This window comes from Mirounga leonina, unplaced genomic scaffold (assembly GCF_011800145.1).
Source record: "Mirounga leonina isolate KUSES-001 unplaced genomic scaffold, KU_Mleo_1.0 Mir_214, whole genome shotgun sequence".
Classification (NCBI taxonomy): Eukaryota; Metazoa; Chordata; class Mammalia; order Carnivora; family Phocidae; genus Mirounga; species Mirounga leonina.
Genome location: NW_023270528.1, coordinates 30,378 through 46,618, shown reverse-complemented (window position 1 = coordinate 46,618; position 16,241 = coordinate 30,378). Strand labels below are relative to the sequence as shown.

The 16,241-nt window shown below is 49.4% G+C and overlaps 1 protein-coding gene across 1 annotated transcript; it reads right to left on the bottom strand.

The window, feature by feature from the left end:
- Positions 1–1,687: 1,687 nt before the first annotated feature.
- LOC118026175 (melanoma antigen preferentially expressed in tumors-like) lies at positions 1,688–4,696 on the bottom strand. The gene is made up of 3 exons (XM_035028924.1): positions 4,389–4,696; positions 3,381–3,989; positions 1,688–2,264 (listed from the first exon to the last, which is right to left on the bottom strand). Exons 1-3 carry the CDS (start codon positions 4,679–4,681, stop codon positions 1,688–1,690), a joined length of 1,479 nt encoding a protein of 492 aa, XP_034884815.1. The 5' UTR covers positions 4,682–4,696.
- Positions 4,697–16,241: the final 11,545 nt, after the last annotated feature.

Genomic DNA, 16,241 nt, shown 5'->3' with positions numbered 1-16,241 from the left:
TATTTTCCTGACCCTCTTTTTTGGGGCATTCCATCAGTTACACAGATTGCTGTTTTCTCTTCTGCAGAAATGGCAAAGTATGTCCCGCAAACTGATGGGCCCGCTTCTGGTTCTTTAGGTGTAGGATAGGAGGCTAGAAGGCAGAAGAGGGTAACCGCTATAGGAAGAGATCAAGGGGCCAGTTGTGTGTGGCAAAAGAGGAAGGTGCTGACACCCAGCAAGGACAGTGGTACATGTGTGTGTGTGCGCACACACACACACACACGTGGCTAGTACTGAATGAGAGGCAGTGGAAGAACAAGCAGGGCTGACTTGCTTATACTCAGGGAAATGTGCAGTTGGAGCCCTGCCCTGGGCCTTGTGTGGTCTTCTCTCCAGGTATTTCTCTGGGAGGCCATGCAGTGAGGGAGGTGAGGCAGCCTAGGGACAGGATGCAGGGGTGTGGGAACAGGGATCCCTCATGCTCGCTGGACAGCTAACTACCCATTGACCATGGAGTCCGACCCCACAGTGTGATATCTTCATTTGGATGATTGGCCTCACAGGGTGGCCCCACCACACCCCCAATTCCCAAGTCTGACATTTACCTGCATCCACCCAAGTGTTCCCCAGGACATGGCAAGGGTTTGCTTATTCATTCTTAGGACCCAAATCCATAGCATCTTCCTTGCTCAGAGTTGGCTTACTACCTTTGATAAGGAGGAAGGTGGATTTTTTGGAGAGAAAGTCAAACACGCACTGACGTGACCTAGCCCCCACAAAAAGAGGTCATATTTTTAATGTGGGAAACAAATATGATCTTAGTATTTTGCTAAAAGGAATTTAGGTATTTTTACTGACCACAACTAACTGAATTCAAGAAAGGACTGCACCTGGTGGGAAGACAGGAATGGGCTGGTAGGGCCCAGAGGCCCTAGCTCATCTGCAGGGTGTACATCCCCTCCAGTATTGGGGACCTGACTTGTACACAGTAAAACCCTACCTTGGTACAGCCAAAGGTAGGGATGGAGACTTTGGACCCATTGGGGAGAAGTGCTCGAGTCCAGAGTCTTGGCAGAGTTAGCGAGGACCCCTCCAAAGCACCTTTCCTCCAGTGGTACTATTGGCCCCCTAGTGTGTTCTAGGCCCTGAGGATGCACTTTGTGTGTGTTGACTGCTTAAACAGCCACAGAAATTAAGTGAGGAGGTAACAGATGCACCAGAGATAAGAGCCAAATGGAAGAATGATAAATGGTGCCAGGAACTCCTGGGGCTGAACCTCACCCAGCTTAGTGTCTGAGCATCATGGATGCTATACCTTCTTGTTTAATCAGGAACTGCAGATTCCTGAGGTTTAAACTGGAGAATAAGCTTCATGTAGCACAGAGGACACCAGATGGTTGACACTGAGGTTCTCTTTATTTCTGACCGTGTCTTTACAACCATCTATGCAGGGATAACTCCCACGTCTACCGCCCACACCTGAGTCTCCCTCTAGAAATTCAGATTCATTATTTCTAACGCTGTAAGATGCATCTCCCCAAAGATCCTATTAACTCCCAAGTCAACATACCCCCCCCCCCCCCCCGCCCAACCAATCACCTTTCCTTTTCCTGCTCACATCGGGCAGATTTTCTCAAACTGTGGCTTCTGCGCTCCTTTAAGATACACTTACGCCTGGGCTTCAGTGTCCAGTATGTGTCTCCAGCTAGGCAGGCATGTAACAGGGGCACAGAATGGGCTCGGGGTCATAGAAGGTCCTGTCGCCGCAGTGAGGGCAGGGGTTGGCACTGAACCAGACCATGCCTGGCCGCCCCAACTCCTGCAGCATCTGCTTCAGCCTGGCATGCAGCTGGGCAAGTCTGCCCAGGTGGAGGGTGCCACGGGCATCCTCGTAACTCTCCAGGGGGGCCGGATACAGCACGTGACTCAGCTTGCTCAGCCCAATGGTGTGGCGCAGCAGGTTCTCCAGGACGGCCATGGAGATGGGGTTTCCACAGAAGCTGAAGGTTGTGAGCTGGGAGCAGCGGCCCAGGGCAGGCAGGATGACAGTGAACTGGGAGTCCATGATCCCACACTCATCTAAGTCCAGGTCCTGGAGGGTGGCGGAGGCTCTCTCTATCAGAACTTGGAGAGGCCCAGGACTCATATTGGTCAGGCTGACCCCGCTGAGACCCAGGTCCTTTAGCTGACTGACGTTCAGGTGCTGGGACAGATGTATCAAGTCAGATTCTGAAAGCAGGCAATTAGTTATTGACAGGGTCTCCAAGGGGGTCTTCAGGCACCTGGGGAGAGGCAAAGCAGTTAGTTCTGGGGGGAACAGATGTGGCGGGCAGAGGGACATGGGGATGACCTGGGCCTTGAGGAAAGAGAAGCCCATTCCACCCAGACCCAGGGCATTACAGATGAAGGTCAAGCCCCAGGATGCTGCCTGGGGGAAAAAAAGGACTCAAATCCATCCAAGTTTCAGGGGAGTCCTTTCTGCATTACTCATCTGCTGGATGACTTGGTCAAATGAATGAAATCTCAAATGCCCCCTTTGCTGTCAAATGCAGCACAGCATGCCCCTTGGAAGTGCTGTGAGCAGGAATCAACCCAACAATATGATGCACTCAGAGGGGAGCCTGGCCCCACGTCTCCAAAAAGGAAATGAATCAGTGAAGTTTAGTACTGGGAAACAGGACTAGAAATGCTTTCAACTCGGGCTTCCTTCTGGCTGCTTCTACAACCCCAGTCAACGGTACCTGTTTCCAATGAGGCTAATGGGAGATGTGCACAAAGAGCTGATCTGGGCAAGGCCTGGCAACACGCAGCCTGCAGGGCCTAACTTGGATCACTGTATCATCCACATACCAGCTATCACTTTCCACAAGTCTTCACTCCTACTCCCTCCCTTTCATCCGCCTCCCCCTAATCAGGCATTCCCTCTCTATTGCTTTATGTGGAACCCAGAGTAACCCTTTACAGACAGGGAACTGAAGGCAGGTTTGGAGGGAGAGGCTCCGGTTGACAAAGCTGCCAAGTGCAGAATTTGTGATCCAAAACTTCACATCGGATACACTTTCCCTTCATCAATGCCCTCAAGTTCAGTTATTTTTGATCATCATAATGTAGGCATCATTTTCTCAGGAAGAATTCCCAAAGCCACCCTTGCCTGCCCCAAAGCCCCCCTTATATAGATTCCTAACTAGAGTCCCCTCCGAATAGCATCTATCCTATTTCATACCTCCAACCTTTATCTGGGACATTATGTGACAACATGCGTGGGGACAGAGCAGGGACAGTGTGTGGACCTTCTAGTGACTCATGATACACTCTGGCACATGACAGATGCCCATTATTGTTCACTGAAAGAAAAAAGGGCTTATGCTCATCCACCGAGAAACCTCACCATCCCTCACCTGAGCACCTGGTCCAGGCGGTCTTCGAGGAAGGAGATCGAGTCCAAATAGAGCTCCTCAAGGTGGTGCAGCCTGAGGAACTGAGCAGTGAGCTGTCTGACACACTGCTGCTCCTTCGCCGGGGTGCTGTGGGAAGACATGTGGATGTGTGAGAGGAGGAGCCTGCGCAGATTGCCCATCTGACCCACATGAGGAGCAAACTTCCCCAGGGTGGACAGTTTCCAGGTGCAGTTCACTTCCAAATCCTGGATAGAGTCCAGCTGTACGATTTTCAGGATCTTCTTGATGGTCTGCATGGGCACTGCGAAAATCTTCAGCTTCTTACAACACAGGCGCAGCAGACCCTTCCTCTGCTGGACTTTCTGGATGAGGTAGGCGAGGGACTCGTCAGGGGTACCTTCCTTGAGGCAAAGGTCTATCAGCACCTCCACAGGAGCCAAGGGTGGCTTGGGCCCTGGCTTGCAACCCTCCACTTTTCGCCTCTTCCTCATGGGTTGGGCCCCCTCTGGCTCCAACAGGGAGTACATACTGGCCCTGGTCCCAGACCACACAGTCCAAAAGTCCTGATGAGCATTCTTCCGTAAATCTAGCACCTGCAGTTTCCACCTCCTACAGGGAAGATGGGAGACAGACTGAGATACTTTCAGATCAATGGGGAGTAAGACAGAATCTAGGCAAGGCCCAGACGCCTGACCTGCACTTTTACTCCACACCCTGGATGTCAGTGGCTCCTTGGGCTACTGGGATCCTTCTTGGTCCCACTTGCAGTACCTTTAAGTGCTACCGGGAGGAAGTGGGCAACATGTTCCTTTTGGTCACCCTCTGCATCTCAATCAGCCCAACATGTCCACAGCCTGTTCCCAGAGTGACCCCAGAGATGGCCCCAAGGCTGTTCTGAGCTTCCTCACAGAAACCTCTGGCCCGCCCTGTGGCCCTGCACTTTCCCTGACCCCAGCTGTATCTTGCTTGGATCCCCAAGGCCCTCCCAGGCTACAGGATCACCCTCACCTGGGGCGAACCTCCTGGGTAAGCAGGACATCAAGTCCATCGAGCGCAGCTTGGAAGGTCTCCTGGTGAGGCTGCTGCTCCTTCATCAGGGCCCCCAGAGGGAGGCAGGCGAAGGGCCAGGACTGCACCATCGCCTTCAGGGTCTCGCTGTGCCTCCCAGCGAAGGCCGCCATGAACAGTGGTGGGAAGAGCTCCATGGGCAGCACCTCCAGAGCAGCGATGGCCGAGGCCTGGTCCCTCAGCAGGCTCTGACCCGCCAGGTCCAGGAGTCTGGGTGGAGCCGGCATGCTCATCCTGATGAATCTGCTCCGAAAAGAATCCTGGCAAAATATTCAGGGAACAAGGCTGAGGGCCAGCAACCCCATATCCCTCCACCCTTGAGAGGAACCAACTCAAGGCCAAAGTCACTGGTCTGGCAATAGTTGGGGAGTCCTCCGTTTACCCCAATTCCATTCTCTGCTGGGTGGCTTTGCCCCTGCTGGCACCAGAATGTGCATCTTGCCAGGCCCCGATGGGGGAGCAAGATCACCACTGCTCCCATCCCATATCCAGCTACTGCCACATTTAATTCTAGCCCACTGCAGAGTTAGTACCAAGGAGCCTGAAAACCGACCCCATCCATTTCAGGGAGAAGTTGCTGACTGTCCCCTGAATATTGAATATATAGAGGAATAAGGAATGTCATGTGACCCAGAATGAGCCCCTTCTCAGATCTAACAAATAAGCCCAGATGTAAAAGATTAAGGAACGCCTGGACAATGAGTAACATTACATCATTTAAAAATTTTTCAACTGTAAAAGTAGCATAACAGTATTCTACAGCCTGTGGAAGTTGGTGATGAAAAAAATATATACTATTTCAAGATGATTTTATTACATGTCTCTCCTATGAATATGAGAATTACTATTTTATTTAGGGGAACACAGAGCTCACATTCAGAACAAGACCTCCACTTTTAAAAATATTCAATGAAATATTTTTTTTCTATGGAATTTTTTTTAAGCCTTTAGTTTATTATTTTTCTAAAAAAGCTTTAGTGAAATCACAAAATAAATTATACGAACTATAATTACTGAACACAAACTCAATATTTAAAATGTCATAAAAAATTCCAACTAATTAGAGGTCTTCCATTTCCAAAAAAAATCTATTCGGTTAAGAAATATCGTAAACGAAACCAAAAGACAACCGACAGAATGGGAGAAGATATTTGCAAATGACATATCAGATAAAGGGCTAGTGTCCAAAATCTATAAAGAACTCATCAAACTCAACACCCAAAGAACAAAGAATCCAATCAAGAAATGGGCAGAAGACATGAACAGACATTTTTCCAAAGACATCCAAATGGCCAACAGACACATGAAAAAGTGCTCAATATTGCTCGGCATCAGGGAAATCCAAATCAAAACCTCAATGAGATACCACCTCACACCAGTCAGAATGGCTAAAATTAACAAGTCAGGAAACGACAGATGTTGGCAGGGATGCGGAGAAAGGGGAACCCTCCTACACTGTTGGTGGGAATGCAAGCTGGTGCAGCCACTCTGGAAAACAGGATGGAGGTTCCTCAAAAAGTTGAAAATAGAGCTACCATATGATCCAGCAATTGCACTACTGGGTATTTACCCCAAAGATACAGAAGTAGGGATCCGAAAGGGTACGTGCACCCCGATGTTTATAGCAGCAATGTCCACAATAGCCAAACTGTGGAAAGAGCCAAGATGTCCATCGACAGATGAATGGATAAAGAAGAAGTGGTATATATATATACAATGGAATATTATGCAGCCATCAAAAGGAATGCGATCTTGCCATTTGCAACAACGTGGATGGAACTGGAGGGTATTATGCTGAGCGAAATAAGTCAAACAGAGAAAGACATATATCATATGACCTCACTGATATGAGGAATTCTTGATCTCAGGAAACAAACTGAGGGTTGCTGGAGTGGGGGGTGGGGGGGAGGGATGGGGTGACTGGGTGATAGACACTGGAGAGGATATGTGCTCTGGTAAGTGCTGTGAATTGTGCAAGACTGTTGAATCTCAGATCTGTACCTCTGAAACAAATAATGCAATATATGTTAAGAAAGAAAAAAGAAGAAGAAGAAGAAGAATGTAGTAGGAGGGGAAGAATGAAGGGGGGGAAATCGGAGGGGTAGATGAACCATGAGAGACGATGGACTCTGAAAAACAAACTGAGGGTTCTAGAGGGGAGGAGGGTGGGAGGATGGGTTAGCCTGGTGATGGGTATTGAGGAGGGCACGTTCTGCATGGAGCACTGGGTGTTATGCACAAACAGTGAATCATGGAACACTACATCTAAAACTAATGATGGAATGTATGGGGATTAACATAACAATAAAAAAATTTAAAAAAAAAAGGAGTATCGTAAACGTCTATAAATGGCATACACCAAAGCAGAAATCAAAATGTTTGAGATTAAGGCAAAACTGCATTTTGAGGCAAAAGCAAAGCCTGCTCATTCATACTGCATGGCTGGGGCAATATGATGGCAGCGTCCCAAGCTCAGGGCTCCTCCTCACCAGAAGGGGACATGGTGCACGGAGCAATCTGCTCAGACCTCAGGGTCTCTCCTCTCACTCCCCAGAAGCAGTATTATCCTTTCTGGCTACACCTCCCTTTTTCAGATCCTAGCTCAAATTTCCAGCTGAGAGCCCAATGTTATTATCACTGGATCTCCATCCAGTTAATCCAGATTGGGTTTTTGACTTTTGCCATACAACTGACTAAATCATATGCCCCATTCATGAAAGAAAAAGAAAAGAAAACCAACCTGGAGGTATACTTGGGGGAGTTTTGGCCACATCAGTTTAACTCAAATGTTCAAGTTAAGACAGCTTTATGCAGACAGTGGTGTTGTCCCAAAAGGAAAAGAAATAAACAAAATAAAATTCCAGAATATCAAATAGTCACTTATACTTTATGTAACCTAAAACTGCAAAACATGTGTGCATTCATAGAAGAAGAGATGTACAACTGAGGGATGGCTGGTCTTCCAGATTTTGAGAGTCAAGGCTTCCCTGAAGGAAGTCAGGTCAAAATTACAACCGGGAATTGGCCAAGAAAAGGGCGAGGAGATTGGGATTCTCTGAAGGATGTTCTCCACTTTAGTAACTTCATGGAGACTGCTTTCTCGAAATTTCCACCACCCATATCAGCAGGCTTTGTGTCAAACAGGGTTAAATTGGAATGTGCTCTATGGGCATTTTAGACCCCAGGCAATCACCTTTATTAATCAGCTGTAGGAAACTGAGATCAGTGACAAAGATAATCGTAAATGTCCCTGATTACTGAGCAGTCACTGGGCACAGAAATGGTGCTCTGGAACTTTTCATCCAGTACGTCCAATAACCTTTGCAGGAAATTTAAAGGTCCCTGTTAATTTTATTTTTAGGCCAGCAAATCCAGACCCCACTCCCCGCAGGGAGTAATTGGTAGACACCTTCAGGCAAGGGGTTTGGATGGATCTGCCCCATCAAGGGGTTGGACAATCTCAATGTTAAAGACACGTGACTGACAGACTTTACCTGGACCTCAGGGAAACAGGAAAACTGCCTAAGTCCAGGCTTGGGAAGGGTCTATGGGATCCGAGTGTCTAGGAGATCCAAGGAGGCGGAAGTGATCACTGTCTTCAGATCTAAATAACGTTTAGTATGAGCCAAACACTCTTCCCTTGTGAGGCAAGGCACACTCCTCTGTCCACCTCCCGCAGAGCCTTTGGATCAGGGGACACACTGTGGGGTTGGAAGCAGGAGCACCAGGAACACATCTATATGAAGGGCTATCCTTCCTGCCCAGGATCAGGACTGGCTTAGGACAACTCCCAGGGCCATGGCATGAATTTGAAGGATGTTTCTATTGCACCCTGGTCACCTTTTCTCATGGTCTTCATTTGCTACATAGGCCAGAGCAGCCCCTAAGCTCATTAGAGTGGGTGTCCTGCCCCCACCTTTTCCATTCACAGAATTCCAACTAGGATCCCAGAACGTCTGCCTTATTGGGGCCTTTAGAATGTTTCTGTGCTTCTGCCCTGCGCCAAGTGGACAGCACTCTGTGTCCCCGGAATGTCAGCCCACCTCTCTTGGAGCCTGGGGTGTGGCCACGATGCTGGGGAACACCTTTCCATTGGATCAACAGAAATCAAGGAATTCTCTCCAATTCTACTGAGCATTATATTGGAGAATATGACAAGCCACAAGGTGCAGAAAGAAAATAAGCCCATCTGTTTTTCTAGCCCTAAGGGGCTCCAGGAATGCCAGAAGACCCTTCCTGAGTTCCAGAGAAAAGACCCCAACTCTGCTGGTCTTGAGGAGCAGCAGGCTAATGAGGAGCTGGGAGCCCAGTCCTGATGCAGCAGCCCCACCTCGGGCTCTCCTGAGGCAGCCCCTGGACAGGCAAGATGCCACGTGGTATCCATTATGTCTCTGCAATTTCTCTCTGGTGTCACATCTCTTCTTACCCTGAAATATTGTGCCCTCTGTGCCTTTTTTAAAAATTGAAGGTCTCTCTTGGATCTCCCTGCCCCTTCCTGTACTCAACAAGATCTGGTTTCACTTCAGATCCAGTAACATCTAAACCTAAACAAGAGATTGCCCCTCTTTCTTCCTCACCAATGAGGACCTGCCTGATGTCCAGGTCACTCTAGATCCAGCCCGTTATTCCTGGGGAAGTGCTTCTGGAGGCTTGGTGGGGGAAGGGAAGGCTGAGGACTCACTCCAAGCTGGTGGCAGGTGGAGGAACTGAACCGGGAATGGCCCAGAGCATCCGATGTGGGGCGCAGAATGAAGGAGGAGGAAATGACAGCACAGGAGGAGGCCAGGTCTTCTGGCTCCCACTGAGCTGTGTCCCTTAAAGGTGGAGACTTGAGTCTGAGACCACCTAGGGGCACTGGGGGCACTGGGGGCCTGGGTGAGGTGCCAGTGGCCGCACGTGTGTGTGTGTGTCCATCCCTCTAGCCCAAGGGCACAGAATCAGACCAATGGAGAGGCTGAGAGAGAGAGAGAAAGTGGCAAACAGTAATCCTGGATGCAAAGGTGACAGAGAGATTTAGAGAGGAGAGGGCTCCAGCCTTGGCATTCAGCCCTGGAGGGATGCTCCTTGGGATTTTGCTCTTCTGCCTCCTTTCTTTTCACAGCCTCATCAGACTGAGAACTGTGCTCTTGAAGAGGAAAAGAGAGAGCGGGACCTGGTACTGTGTCCCTGTCATCCAAACGACCCTCAAATCTTTAACTCTAAGCCATGAGAAGGCCATGGTGGCTCAGAGCAAAACCAGATGCATCAGGTTATCAGGTACTTTCCACCGGAGTTTATTCCACTGGAGCAGGAGCAATGATCCCCAGGGTTCCAGGAACACTGACCTCACACTCGGTGGGAAAAATCCCCTATGCCCTAAGATGAGGGCTGACAGGAGGCACGGGGGCAGGGTGGACATGTTCACAGGAATGTCTCCAGACCAGCTGACCCCTTCCCCTCATTTCCAGATACACCTTCTATTCCCAATCCTTGATTTACTCACAAACATTTACTGAGTGCCACAGACCTTGCATTCTACTGAGTAAGCAAATGAAAAAGCAGCAAGCTGAAAAATAATCAGAGGTTGACTTTGCTTTGCATGGTAGAGCCGAGCCATAAAAATGACCCTGCAAGATGAAACTATGCAAAGCCACCTTAAGAATCCATAGGCAAAGTTATGGTTTTTCTGCGGCCATTCAAAACTGTTTTTTGCCAACCATTAAGAATTCTCTTCCTATTGGTGATAAACATGTTGAGAAATGAATAAAATAGTAGAACTACTACTTATTAGTATGTTGATTTTAACCACTGAAAATTAAACCATTTCTCTGCAAAAAGTGTATCAAGAGTAGTTTTAACACTGCTTACAGTCCTTCTCATATACTTCTGTAACTTTTGGGCTAGAGTGAGCATCTTTTCGATGCCCTGGCGAACTGTCATGCTGCTTTCTAAGTTTGGATAGACTTCCAACATTTTGCCCTCCATGTTTTCGATGTCATGACATACTTTCAAGAGAGTTCCTTTAGTGTGAACACTTCTGCCAGAATCACTTCCTCTGAGACATCTTCATCCTTTTTCCCCAGCCATCCACTCCCTTCACACTTCTCTGGGAGATGGGGAATGCAAGCTTGAAGCTGAATTCGGAATCACAATGATGAATAAAAAGAATTCCTCGTGTTTGGTAGAACGTAAGAAGTTACCAAAGCACTTCACTTTCCTAGCCTCTAGTTTCTCTCTTAACACATGAAATGTCATTGGCAGGGGGCTAAGATTGATTTTTCCTTTCCATGTACAGTAGCTGAGGCTCAAGAGGGTGAGTCACTTGTACCCATGTCACAGAGTGGGCCCTGGGAGGGGGGCACAGGAATGAGGTGCCTGCCTGCTGGTCCAGGGCTTTCTATGGCTGTCACTTGTGTCAGCCTGATGGGAATGCGCCGAGAGGAAGTCATCTGAAAATGGAAACGTTCCACTTTCTATGTGAGTCAGCAGTGCACAAGGTCAGAGAACAAGGAGTCTCCACTTAGGCATCACCCATGACAGTCCAGGGGTCAGCAGGTCTTTACTCTGCTGAGGTCTGTGGGCCCTGCCAGGCATCCAGAAGGATGGGCTGGGGAGGGGTACAATATTCCCAGGAAGAAATCAGAAAGGCCTGACGTCTTGAGGCCCCTCAGCCCAACAGCTATGTCTCCCCAGTGAAGCAGGCTCAGGACAATTCCTGGGAGGACACATCTCGCCACCCTGCATATCTTTGGCCGTATCAAGTAAGAACATTTGCTGATGGGGTGTCACTCATAGGATCTGAGGAGCACAGATGCACATGCAGGCCCCTCCCACATGTGGGGCAGTGGGTAAGAAGGGGAGCCCAGGGCAGCACAGGGGCCACAGGAGGCTTAGCTCTGGGGTATCTCCACCATGGCCTGGTCATGCTCTGGTCATCCTCCTTGCTCTCTGCACAGGTGAGGGACACTAAGGAAGGGACCTTCTGGCAGCCCAGGGCTGACCCTTTCCTCCCTCTGCCCCAAACTCCTCTGAAGTCACGGCTTTCACCTTGACCTCTCCTCTTTGCATGTCCCCTTCCTCTCAAGGTCCTGGGCCCAGTCTGTCCTGACACAGACACTCTTAGGGTCTGTGGCTATGGGACAGACGGTCGTCATTTCCTGCTCTGGAGGCAGCAGTAATTCTGGAGGTTATAGTTAGGTGTCCTGGTATCAAGAACACTCATGTGCTGCCTGACGCTCCCAATGCACAAGGTTGTCCTGGGGCCTCCGTCCATTCTCCGGCTCCAAGTCAGGCCGCATGGCCTCGCTGACCTCTTTGGGCTTTAGCCGGAGGACTAGCTTGGCACTATTATTGTTCTCTTTCAAGGAGTATCCCTTACCCTCAGGGGTCCGAGCCCACAGGGGAGTGACAAAAACCTTCCTAGGCTCACTCACTCTGCCCCTGCTTGACACCAAACAGGAGTCAAGTGTCTGGGGTCCGTAGCCAGCCTTACTCCTTCACTCCAAGCAGAGCTTCTAAACATAACTATGGCTTTGGGAAACAGGGTCCCCAACACACTAGAGCTGCTTCTTATAAAAAAGCAACAGGACAGGGGCACCTGGGTGGCTCAGTCAGTTAAGCATCTGCCTTTGGCTCAGGTCGTGATCTCAGCATCCTGGGTTCGATCCCCCATTGGGCTCCCTGCTCAGTGGGGAGTCTGCTTCTCCTTCTCCCTCTGTCCTTCCCCTCCCCCCCCTTGTGCTCTCTCTCTCTCTCTCTCTCTCAAATAAATAAAATCTTAAAAAAAAAAAAATCAACAAGACAAACGCTCCACTGGGGAAAGGACTAGAAATTATAAAGGTTGCTTCTGCATCTTCTTCCCCTCTTGAACATTCTCAGGATGCAGATTCCACCCAGCATCTTGATGACAAGAACAAACGGAACAACAGGGTTTCTTGATACACCTGAGACAGTTCAGGGGACCAGCTTACCTGGAGATGTCTTCCGTCCACTCTGGTCCAGCTCAGACTGGCCTCAGGTCCTCCAAATACTTGGTTTCCCTGGTCTCCTATCCTCTCAGTCACCTGCGTCTACCCAAGTCTGAGAGCAAGAACCAAAATGCTCCAGAAACAAAGAGGCCGTGTGTTAGCACGTGTATTTAGCAAGCCATGGGCTCCTATGAAAATCTCTGCGAACACTGCTGAGAAAAATGGAAAACCGGAGACCTGACCTTGCCCGTTCACCAGGAATCTCCTCTAATCTCCAAAGCTGACCAACAATTTCCCATGGGCTGAACCAGAGGACAACTGGAGTGACAGACCTTGTGCTCCGTCAAAAGCGACCCTTCCTTCGAGGACACGGCCCACGTTCCGCCCCTGCTTCTGCCCCCCACCCCATACCCCGGCACCTCCGGAGGGGCCAGATTCCTAGAGCAGCCCCCCCATTTCAAGTGCACACCCGTCCAACCAGTGAGATCAAACAAAAACCGCAGACGCCCGAGTTCGATGAATTGTTACGTCTGACATTCACGAGCGCGGCCGCTCTTACGGAACAGGTGGCCCGGGCTGCCCCAGCCAGAGCACACCGTTCGGTCTTCACTCCGACCCTCTGTTGTGATAACTCACTTTTCAGACGGAAAATACAAGTGGGAGTTGGGGGGAGGGCGGTTTACCAGTGATTAGTCCAAGGTCACCCCGCAAGACAGAGGAGGATCCAGGCTTTGAACTTACACTTTCTCCAGACCGCGCAGCCGCCACGTGGCCTGCGCGGCTCCGAACCTGGAGGGAGAGGAAGGCCGCTGACTCAGCAAGCCTCCCTGCACTCGCCCGCCGGAAACAGCTTTATCTGACCAATCCTGGTTTCTCTTTCATTCAGGGCCAAATCTCACGAGATCCTAGGATCATGAGCGGGGTTGCCCAGGGAGTCCAGAAGGGGTTTGTTTTAATAGGCTGGGCGGGGACTCGGAGATGGGGAGGGGCGGTGCCTGTTGGCCACGCCCACCGGACTGTGCCAGGTGCCGAGTGGGGGCATGAGAGTGGGGGTCGGGGATGGGGAGGATAAGGGTGGGGTTAGATGGGGGTATGGAGGGTGGGATGGGGTAAGGGAGGTGGGGAATGGGGGATGGGGCTGGGGTGGAATGAGGGAGGGATGGAGAAGGAGAGGGATGAGTCCCCCTACCCCCCCCCCCCCCGGGGCCTATGCTCGGGGACCTATTTCTCTCTGTGGAGTGTGGGGTGCCAGGACCCTGAGTGAGGCTTCTAGCCCCACTCCCACCTCCCTTGTCTAGAAAAGATGTCCTTGCCCTTGGCCTGTACAATGCTCCCTACTCCCTGGACTTTACCACTTATGTAACCTCTGGGGGAGAGGAGACCCCTGTCAGGATTTGATTAGATTGTCCTCTTTCCAGAGCGTGCTTTCCTCAGTTGCTCCCTTGGATTTGGCTTTCCAGAGCTTTTTCAGAAGCCAGATTTTTCAGAAGCCGGATTCCTGCGTTCGCTCTCCTCCCCTCCCCCAACCCTCAGATAACTTCAGCTTTCACAAGTCCTAAATGCGGGGCTTCCCCCCTTTCACCAACAAATACCTTTTGACAAAGTCAGGACTAGATCGAAGGCTGAAAATGCGGGCGGACCGTCGTGAGGAGGCAGCAGGTCAAGGATGTTGAGGAGAGGTGGAGAGGCACCCACCACAGCCTGGTGTTAGCTTCTCCCAGAGCGGGGCCTGCACCCTTGCGATTTTGTGTCCCTGGCCACCAGGGGGCACTGGGGACCTGGAAGCCCGAATGTTTGCAAGGCCTGGGTCAGGTTTGGACGCCTGCTTCCTGCCAGTACGTTTGTGCGGAGAGAAGTAAGGCTTCTGGAGAGATGGCACGACCCAGATGGATGAGGATTCTTTCCTGGTGAAGAGAAGAGAGAGGAGTTACGAGCAAAGCGAAGATCGACTGTATTTCAATTAAAAAAAAAAAAAAAAGTGCAAGGGGGAGGCCCCATGCCTCCTTAAAGCTGGCCTGAGGGACTGTATTCTGCCTCCTCAAACTCTGAGACTGTGTTTTTCTGGAGGGGGAGGTGGGGACTGGTCTGGCATTGTGTCCTTGTTATGCAAGTGGTCCTAAATCTGTTACCACAGGCCATAGGAAGGAAGGTCGTGGGGGCTGAGAGTAACAGAGCAGTAAAGCCTGGGTAGTTTTCCTGGACCTACTTTGCCATTCCCCCGATATCCCCAAGCCTGGGAGCTATTTCAGCTACACAGACAAATGAATGTGTGAATACATAGGTACATACCAATGAGGCCACTGCATTGATCCCCAGTTGACCTATGATCATCACTTAGAACAGAGCTAACTAAAAACTCAATTTTTTCAGCTCGAATCTGGAGACACTCAGCCTCTCCTTCCCTCTGGTCTTCTGGATTCATTCAAGGAACATTTGTCCTTGAGTGGTGCTGATGCAACCCTCAAGCAGATATACTCAGTCTTTGGCTCATAAAGTTTAGGGTGAAAACTAAAAAATAAACAAATAACAACCCAAAACAAGAACCTATTGTTTTAAAATGGCAAGTTGTAACTAACTCTTTGAAGAAAACAAAGGGGCTGATATGGAAAGTTAGAAAGGCTGGCAGACTCCCCCTGGTTGCTCAGGATCCTTGTCTAAGGCCTGAGCAGGAAGCAATCTTGGGAGCTTAAGAGGATCCTGGACAAAGGGTTCTGAGCATAGGGAAGGACTGAGCAAATCCTGATAGAGTAAAGTGTGTGGCCAACTTGAGAACAGAAAGAGAAAGACTGGCTCAGAGGGGTGGGTGATGACAGCCGCAGAGGGGGGCAATGGATGTATCGGTCAGACTTGAAATGGAAAGGTGATCCCTTTGAAGATTGCCCATGCTTATTTCCATAATCTGATTGCTGTGTTCAGACTGACTGCAATTGATACACTAAAAGGATGATGTCTATAATATTTTAAAGCAAAATGCAGGTCACATGATTGATCATATAATGCAATTCCATTCATACAAAATTAAACATGAATATACCGTTCATTCATTGCTTCAAGTAATCCTTACAAATGTTTACCGTATTCCTGGGAGGGAATGAAAATTATATGGGCTCTACCTTCTGGGATATATGTAATAAGCAGGCTAAGATGTCCAGAAGATGGTCACTAAAATAGCATTGGTTATATTAAAATACATTTCTGTATTTATTTGAACTTTTTATATCATAATTTTTTTTCCTTGACCAGTGATGAGAAAATAAGAGTTATTTTCATTTTTTAGGAATACGAAAAAAATCGTCAACCAGCACTGAGTTATAATGATCACAAAGGAGACTTTTAAAACCTTCACTGAGAGGACGCCTGGGTGGCTTGGTCAGTTAAGCGTCTGCCTTCAGCTCAGGTCATGATCCCAGAGTCCTAGGATCGAGCCCCGCATCGGGCTCCCTGCTCAGTGGGGGGCCTGCTTCTCCCTCTGCCTGCCGTCCCCCCTGCTTGTGCTTTCTCGCGTGCTCTCTCTCTCTGACAAATAAATAAATAAAATCTTTAAAAACAAAAAAACAAAAACAAACAAAAAACCCTTCATTGAGGGAAGACGGGGAGGGGAATGCGTTTGAAGGAGGCTATTCTGCTATGTGTCTGGAGCTGGGGGAGGCTGGGTCTAGGCTGACCCGTGGGAAATGAGACAGAGGAAAATATTTTCTTCGATGATCACCTAAAGTAAACCTGAAGAGGAGAGAACCTGGACTCTCCACCTAACTGTGCTGGGGATAAAAGTCTCGGAGCACTAATTAATGGAAACATTGGCTTTTTGATTTTGTAGCCAAATTCATGCAAGGATGCTGTGAATATT